The 9,460-nt window shown below is 41.7% G+C and overlaps 1 protein-coding gene across 1 annotated transcript in view; it reads right to left on the reverse strand.

Moving 5' to 3' along the window:
• Positions 1–4,983: 4,983 nt before the first annotated feature.
• The window catches only part of UBALD2 (UBA like domain containing 2), a 13,929-nt gene continuing 9,452 nt past the window's right edge, over positions 4,984–9,460 (reverse strand). Inside the window, exon 3 of the mRNA XM_072403838.1 lies at positions 4,984–5,412. Coding sequence (XP_072259939.1) covers positions 5,095–5,412 — 318 coding nt within the window. The 3' untranslated portion in view covers positions 4,984–5,094. The remainder of the gene's footprint in view (positions 5,413–9,460) is intronic.

Here is a 9,460-nt window from a genome sequence, read left to right on the forward strand (position 1 = left end):
ACGGATGATGTGCAACCTCCTGTCAGTCTCAGCATCCAAAAAGTTGGGGAACTGAGCAACTTTAAGGTTAAAGAGACACTCCAGCCTTCCCATACCCCTCTGGTGTTTTTATTTATATATTGGTGTTCTAGCTAGGCTGGTGGCTTCACAGCAGCTTCCACAGGTTGGGAGAATAATTCTTCCTGTATTCAGCACCATTTACAAGAATTAAGCACAATGACATAACTAGTTGTCCTGCCTGAAGATGACAATCTGTACTGGTTGAAGCATTATGAGGGTGAGTATGACTTGAGTAGATGGATTCTTCTACCCTCTCCATAGAAATCTATGGGACTTAACAAAGCATATGCTACTTGATGTAAACAAAGAGGAGCCACGGCCTCTGGGATTATTATTACACAGTACTTATATCGCGCCATCATAATATGCAGCGCTGTACAAAGTCTATAGTCATGTCACCAGCTGTCCCTCAAAGGAGCTCACAATCTAATATCCCTACCATAGTCATATGTCATTACCACAGTCTAAGTCTTCCATTTTGGAGGGAAGCCAATTAACTTACCTGCATGTTTTTGGCTGTGGGAGGAAACTGGAGTACCAGGAGGAATCCCACACAGTCACCTGCAAACTCCATGCAGATAGAGTTCTGCCTGAGATTCGAACCTGGGAGCCAACGCTGCAAGGGCCGGAGTGCTGCCCCACAGGATCTCAGTGAGTATGAATGTGTGGAGGGACGATGGGTTACTTTGGTTTATGAAACCTGTTAAAGGTTGGATATGAGATCATGAGACATGAGACAAGGTGATGTATTAGAAGCAAGAACAATGGGCAAGTGTGAGCATCTGAGTGACTTTAACAAGGTCAGCAGGTCTTGTAGGGTGTTCCTAGGCTGAGGTTGGTACCCACCAAAAGTGGTTCAAGGAAGGACTATGGGTGAATAAGCAACAGGATCATGTTTGCCCAAGGATCATGAGGATGGGAAGGGCGGTAGGGGAGTCAAGTCAATCTGGTTTGATTCCACAGAACAGATAATATAGCACAATCATTTTGGCCATGAGAGAAAGGTGTTGGAACACCCAGTACATCGCAGCTTGTTGCATTTTGGGGCTATATAGCTGTAGACCTGAATGCACATGCCAACCCTGTCACCTGCTGAAAGTGCCTACAATAGGCATGCAAGCATGGCCTGGTCTAATGAATCACATTTTCTTTTAGATCACATGGATGGCTGGGTGCACAAGGATTGTATATCTGAAGACTTGGCAGCAATACGCACTATGGAAAGAAGGTAACTTAATTTAAAGCAGAGGTTGGCAAACTCCAGCCATAGTAGTCTGCTCTGGCCTAACGCCCCCCTGGTCGGTCTAATCCCGGCCGGCAGGGGTCAGCAATCCACGGCTCTTGAGCCTCCTTGTTTTGCCTCCCTTCCCTATTTACCACGACCGGCGTTAACACTTCCCTCGCCTGGGTAAGGGGACATTTCTCGAGAGAGATTCGGGCCTAGTGTGACTTCTTGACCTCCTGAAATGGCCTAGTAGCCAAAAGTTTGCTGACCCCTGATTTAAAGGATCTGCTACTCACTTCTTGGCGGCAGTACTTCAGGACATCTTCAAAGGTCTTGTGTAGTCCATGCGTCAAAGTGCCAGTTTTACCAGAACAAGGGTACTACTACATATTAGTAGGCCTATTTTTTGATTGATAGTATATAAGGCTGTTTAGCAGTTCCTATACCTAATGGTAGTAGTAGGAGCGGATCCTGAACTAGATTTTGGATGGATACTTGGCACCAGGGCTACCATCAGGGGGGGACAAGGGGTATTTCTGTACCAGGCCTTCAATCAAAAAGAGCTTGACCTTTGCAATGCAGGAACCTTTGGGGAATGGGGGCCAAGAAATTACTAATGGCAGTCCTACTTACATCATTGCCACAAAACACAACAGAGGCAACATCGTCACACCGGCCCATTCATATGGACAGCGTCTTACTTCTACCGTTCCTAAGCAGGAACCCTTCTGCTTGGGCTTTGTCTATACAGCTATATTTGCTGGGGAGCTAAAGTGGACCACAAGCAAAATAAAAATAAAAAAGTCAAAATAATAAAGATCTGATGAAAATATGATAAAAGGAACGATACCTTTTTAAGCCCAACACACTTCTTTCCCTATTCCATTAACAGGCTGACAGTGAGGTTCTGACACAAAGCTAAATACATGGAAGACATACATGAAGAGATCTGCTATGCCAGGCAAATGATTTGTATTACTGACAATCTGTTCTCGTTCTAATACAGAAAAGTAACATTTACACGTCTTGTCCCTGTCCTCTTCTCAGCTTGTCCTTCATAGCACATAGGGGAGCTGCTTCTTACTTTCCTACTTCTATGCAGATATTGCAGGAAGATAATAGCCAGTCCCATTCAGGCATATGCGGATCTTTTATATCCACCTGGAGTTTAGCTTGAACTATACCACTGAAAATGGATAGACAAAAATACAAATCATTTGACAGGTGAAACAACCTCATCTGTATTTATTTAGTAACTTGCCTGGAATTTAGCACCGAGTATTTACACTTATATAGGTTTTGACCCAGGCTTGCTGCCTATCCTGTACCCACATATGTATTTATGTATATATAAACCCAATCACTAATTTCCAAATCACTTGACAATTTTAGAATTGCAGCAGTCATTAAAATACCTGCCACTGAGGTTCCTGTTTATGCACTTCCTGTTATAAGGTGACAACGCTCTCTCCTCGTATCCAGGTATTCCCCTTAGTTGTCACTCTGCCCATCTTTCTCAATGGAGATTACAAACTGCCTTACCAATGCATAGGTATGTTCCAGTGCTGTCAGCGGCAGAAAACACATCCAGGGAAAGGATGTGCAGCAGCTGCTGAAATGAATTGATGTAAACTGGAAGTGGCTGCAAGGTGAATAGCAAAGCAGAAATCAAGCATGAAAAAAGTTAGTTGTATTACTTTTATAAGGACAACTCTTGAAATACACAATGCTTTAGCAATGTCATTAGGTTTGAGATTACATGGACTTTCAGTGACCTACACTCATTTTTTTTTCAGTTATACCAATACCTACCGGCTGGTATGCCTAATGTGAAGGTTCTTTATAGCAGCCTATTTAATATTCCTTGCTTTTGTTACAATGCAAAGATTTGGGGTACAGTGGTTTCTGGATCAATCCCATTTCCAGAACTAAAGCAATGTGTATCAAACAATTGTTTTTCTTTATTTTCTAAAACATGGTTGTGGGCCACTTTCATTATTTGCTGTATCTTAGGCTGCAGGAGACCAGCGGTACTATTTGGAGCCACTTCCTGTTTATATGACTGAATTCCTGATAGGGACAATAGTAGATGAAGCCGGTGTAAGAATGAGAATGGCAGCTCATAGTCTCCATTATAGATTCAGGTGGCAGAGATTAGGAGAAAGGAATGGAGGGCAGCCACTGCCCCACAAACAGAAGTCCTTGTACAAGGAACTTCATCGCAGGTATTATGTGAAGACTGAAAATGAAAAAATGTAAACTATTTTTAATGATTGGCTTTTCATACTCTAAATAGGTTAATATACTCTTTTCCTAGAGCTATAGTCATTGTATAGAGCAATGTTTCTCACCCAGGGTTCCACCAGCGGCTGCTATGGGCAATGAATAATTTGTGCCCCTTGGGTAAGATTAAGTGACAGCAATGATCTCTTTGGCTATCTATAAGGATGACATTCTTCCCACTGACCACCATGCTAATATACATTGAGCTGTGGATATAGTAATAATAGCAGGGGTTCCCTGATGATCTAAAGATTTTTTCAAGGGTTCCCCCATGTTAAGAAGGTCAAGCAAGGCAATACAATAAGTCTCTGATAAACTTTTTCATCAAACTCAAAGTGAAACTTCTTGCCAGCAATGGTATAAATCCAACAAATCGTAAGATCTGTAACTGCAAAAGGCAGCGATAGGTAATAATGTTATCCTAAAAGATAACATTCCCCCCCCCCCATAAATAATTTTATACACGTCACTCCATTTTAGGGTTAGGCTTCGGATATTCCTGCAACAAAAAAACCTTTATCTCCTTTTATTATCCTGCTGGCAAAGTGTGTGCCAAGTTATAATCTGACATTTAAAGCAATGCAAAATAAAAAAAAGTGCAAAGTTTTATACCATAGTTTATTTATTGCTCAGAGCAAAGAACATAACTCCTATTCCCATCTGGGAGCAAATGTGGAAAATAGAAAACTCTCAAATATCCATCAGGTGCCACCTCTAAGTGGCTTAAAAAGGTCAATGCTTGAAGTTAGGGTGACCTTCGGCATGCTGACATGGCTTCATTTACTGCATTGTGTCTTGTTAACACAGATATCACAAGAATTTGGGTAACAGTTAACATTTTTTTGAACCCTGTTTATAACTCCAACTACAAAAAAAATAATCTGGAAGCCACTGTAGTGATCCATTCCTTCTGCATTAGATCTGTAAGAAGGTGGCAAGATGAAGCTTGTATTGCCTGGATGCCAGACACTGCTTTTGGTTCTATGGATGTCGGATCACCCCTGCTGGTCTGTCCTTTGCTACCTTCCCACTCCATTGGTCAGAGCCAGACTCTCGCCTCCCAAGCCAGTGTTTGAATAATGATCCAAATCAAGCAGTGTCTCATTCTTCACTTAACGGCCAGCGCAGGTGAACACAATGTGGTTCCAAGGACTGGTTTAACATGTAAACTGTTCTAATACAAACAGAGCAGTGGATAGGAGGGACAACTGCTTAAACTTTTTTTTTTTTTCCTCATCTGTTTAAGTGGTCTACTCAGACCACAATTCTTCAACGTGTTCCAGGATGCCTTGTCCAGAACCTCATATATATATGCTTCTCTGTATACAGTATATTTATATATTAAAAGGGAGAGAGGAAAAGGGAACTCACATTATTTTCATCCCCCTTCCACTTTCTCAACTTTGGAGAAAACAAAAACCAGAACCTTTTATTTATAAAATAAAAACAGAGGAAAAAAAACAGTTCCAAAACACTTAAAGGAAAGGAGGCGCTCGACCACCGCCTCTTCTCCAACTCCAGTGCACTCATCTTTGTGCATCCATGGCCGTCATGGCTTTCTGTTGGCCCCCTGAAGGCTGGGAGGTAGGGGGCCATGCAGGCTGTGCATGATGGTGGTGGTGATGAAAAGGTGTGGTGGGAGAGGCTGGTTGAAGCCAAACAGCTTGCTGATTCGGTGGAGAGGAGGTTAGACGTGGGCTGAAGTTGCCTGGAGGAGAGCAGGCATTTGAGGTGGCTGGACTGGTGCCATTCTGTAAGCTCTCAGAGGTACGCAGCTTGGAAAACATGGCTAAAGCATCGGGGAAGTTGGGCGGAGTGGCTGGCGTGTTACGTGGTGTACACATCTGCAAAGAAGAACCAGAAATCATTAATAAAATAATGGATTCTTATACTGTTCAAACAAGTAAACATTTTCCACAGACAGCATCGAGCTGGAACAAGAGATAGTTAACTACTATGGGTAGACTGGGTGACTAAATCTTAAAAAAAGATAAGTAAAGGACTCATGGGTCCGTTTTCTGCTTTACTTACAGTAATGTATCTATGCAGAAGCACCATTGTCATCCTAGGAATGAACTACAATCATCCCCCCTAGTATCTCTATAATGGGGGGATCCTGGGGAAAGCTGGAACAAATGAATATTATTTGGGAAGATTAACAGGCATTTTTGCCAATGTTTTAATTGAAAGAATTTTGTTAAATCTATTCAATATGTAACAGATTAGGGGAAAAAAAAAATAATTTTAAGTTTTACATGTGTTAACGGTCTCGATCCCCTGAAGGAGCCGCACGGCGAAACGCATCAGTCAAGAGACATTTAACTTTGACCGTCATTCTATATATAGTCAGGGATCCAATATGTATAGCTAATTTGTCTGTTCATCCCATGAATTTATGATGGGAAAGACCACTCGTAACCATTGTATATATCACCAATTGTTTCCCTACAATATTAGTGGAAATTTAATGGAATTTTATTGTTAGGACTTAATACCTTTTAACAGCTTTCTTGCCACAAAAAAAGGGAAACAGATTTTCCCTACTCAAGGCAAAACAAATGCCCACCCACATATACTTAAAGCTTAGAAAAAAAATTATTGTATGGCGTATGTGACTCTTCCTGCAATGCACAATGTTCTTGTGCTCTGGAAGGTACAAGGACATTAGGTCTGGCAAAAAATGCACTTGGATAATGCAGTGTTGTTAAAAAGAATGTGTACATATTGGTTAAAGTATACTGAAAAGCAAAATAGTACTAGTATTGAAAAGTAAACTCTCCTAGTTTTAAAGTGCCACTGTTATCTGCATTAAACCTACCCAAAGAAATGAATTGCTGCCAGCATTGCTCCTGTACAGCCTAATGATGTCTGTTGCTCAATCTAATGTCTGCAGTCAGTTTGTTTTAATATAGACTTGTTCTTCTCGTGACATTATGAATGATGAGGAAGTGACAGCATAGCCTTGCATTGAGAACTCCATTAGCAGCAATTCACAGATACAGAAAATCATAATGCAGGAAGCACGTGCACTGTGAGCGATCTAAACCTTTAACAGAAATACAGCAATGTTTATATACAAGAGAAGCCGGTTACATGTTTCCCTGCACCCTTCCCATCTCATTTAATAAGCACGTTAGGCCTTAGGATTAACTCTATTGGATCATATCCTTGTATCAGCATTTGTATGTCACGCCGAAATCTGCATAAAAAAAATAATAATTTGGATACACACAATATAATCACTGACTTGTATGTAGTAAATACCAAATCATTCATGCCCCACAAATTCCAAGCTCCTGTAAAACAGATGCTTCAAAAGCCTTTATAGGTTACTTATTTAGGGTAATGATGGTCTGAGAATTATTGTCCTCACTTCAGTACTGCACAGCCAGGTGGGAAAGTTTTTTTTATAATGTCTGTGCACCAAATTTACATTTGAGTTGCATGAGCATCACTTAAATTTATTAACCACCTGAGCGTTACACTGAGGTCTAGATTTCTGTACCAAAAGTGATCCACTGTTTTTCATGAAATTTTTTTTTTTAAATTGTAGACCTGTAACTTACAGAAATATGTCCGAACAGGGGTTCTAGTAGATAATATGAATATAAAAAATGTTTTTTCTTTTATTTTATTTTATTTTTTTGTATTGGATTGGATACGGGAGTTTGTATTCAATCCAATACAAAATGAGTTTGAATTTACCAGTTATATACTTTGTAATTTTTTGAATTATTTTGTATTGGATTGAATACAGGAGTTTGTATTCAATCCAATACAAAATGTTTGAATGAGTTTCAATTTGAATTTCCCGCACACGCGTCGACGTCATCACGCACGCAGGGAGGAGCGGTCCGGTTTTTTTTTTCTCCACCGGACGGCTTCTCCCTGCAGAGATCATCCGGCGCTGGAACAAGAAGGACGTGGACGATCAGCGGGACCAGGTAAGATGCCGGCCGGCTTCTTACCGGTCCCGCTGGCACCCGACGAAGGACACCCGACGCTGGAGAGGGAGATCGGCGGACGACGATCGACGGAGGACGACGCTGGAACACGAACACGACGCTGGATGAGCACAGCGGGACCAGGTAAGTAAGGATGGGAAAAAACTCGGGGTTAACCATCCTAGCCGTTTTTTTTTTTGCCCATACGAAGGTCGGGCTTAACGGCTAGGAGGTTAACTCTCTCAATTGGATAACCGCACCAGTGACAGATTCTCCTTCAGGAGATAACAGACTCCTTATGTCACCATTATACATGTGAGCACTTCCATGTTTATACTGCACATGTGGGAGATCGGCAAATAGATGGCTGCCAATTACCTACGGCTCTGCACCCCGACTTCCGCCATCATTGTCCCAGGCACACCAGAATTATGGGTAAGGCCATGATAGATGGAGAACATCTTTTGCATGAAGTAGAAAAGCTTTGGGGGATTTATAGGGGGACTCCTACAAGAAGGCCAGCCGCCAGGGTTTTAATAAAAGGTTATTTGATTGCTATAGAGGCCATATAGTATAGCAGTGTACTTGGCTGGTATTGCCAAGGGACTTGTTGGTGGGTGACTGTGTACTGCAATACAACACCGTGTAATGACTGTGTATTAGGACACCATTCAAAACAATGTCACCCCAACACAGAAGTGTGAATCCAAGTCTTCGTGACATAGCGTTGTTCAAAATTCTCTGCTAGAATTTCTTTAGCCAGAAACCTGTAGAGAGCTGATTTCTTGTGACAACCCCCCAAGCCACAGTCACTCACATAAATGTATTGAAATCCTCACAGGAGAGGAGTGCAGGAGGGTTTGACGGTGGACAGTAGAAGTTCTGGAAGTTAGAATGGTAGACAGTAAATGCAGTGGAGGGGTTCTAGAGGGTCTGATGACAGAGACATACAGGAGGTGTTCTGGAGGGTGGACAATGCATGCAGCACAGTAGGGAGGGTAGGATGGCAGGAAATGAGGTGGTGGGGGCTTCAAACTTTCTGGAGCCAATGACAAGGCTGGGCACACATGTGAGGAGGGTGGCAGGACCAGCGGGTGACACCTAACCATTAGTGTAGTATTACTAGAAAGTAGAAAAGTCATATAGAAGCCAGATACAAAATGGCTAGTGGTCCACATCATTTAATTTCATTATTTATTCCTCACTCAGGCTTCTATTTATGTTTATGAAGTCCTAACTCACCAAACAAAAACATTATTTAAGATAACATTTCAATAAGAGGAACACTACCAATGTAAAATAGGAACTGAAGTGTAAAATATTGCTGAAGCGGAGGTTATTTTTACACAAACAGTTTGGGAAAAGAAAGGATTAATGACTTGTTTTCAGAGACTGCGTCGGTGCAAAGGGCATGCAAAACAATGAGTGTAAACATAGGAAAAGCCAAGCAAAGGTCACTGATCAGACCTTGCAGGCAGAATGATGGCAGATACCAACTTGCATTACACCAAAGCTGCTCTGCTCTACACAAGTAGTGAAATTAGTTTGTTTTGTTCCTTTAAACCAAAACTTTCAGTTTGTAATATGTGCTGTGGGTCCCTCCCTGCAGCAGGAAATGAACTAAACACCAAATACCAATTCCCCATACACAGTGACATAGCTTCCTGTTTCTAAGTAAAAGAAAAGCACGTGCGCAACAGCAATGTTTTCCAAACCACACGATGTCACGTTTTCCACTATACCCCAATACCAGGTTAACCATGTGAAGAACAGCTTAATGGAAGAAATCTAATGGAAGCTTAAGGGGGGAGGGGGTCTGATCATTTTCAATTGCATGTGCACAGGGGCGGCCACATTTGCTCATTTTATATTGTGCTGCCCATTGTTCTTTTTTAAAAGACTGCGAACACCATACTACAAATGCAGATCCTACATGGAGAGAGTAGAG

Source organism: Pyxicephalus adspersus, chromosome 3, assembly GCF_032062135.1.
Source record: "Pyxicephalus adspersus chromosome 3, UCB_Pads_2.0, whole genome shotgun sequence".
Classification (NCBI taxonomy): Eukaryota; Metazoa; Chordata; class Amphibia; order Anura; family Pyxicephalidae; genus Pyxicephalus; species Pyxicephalus adspersus.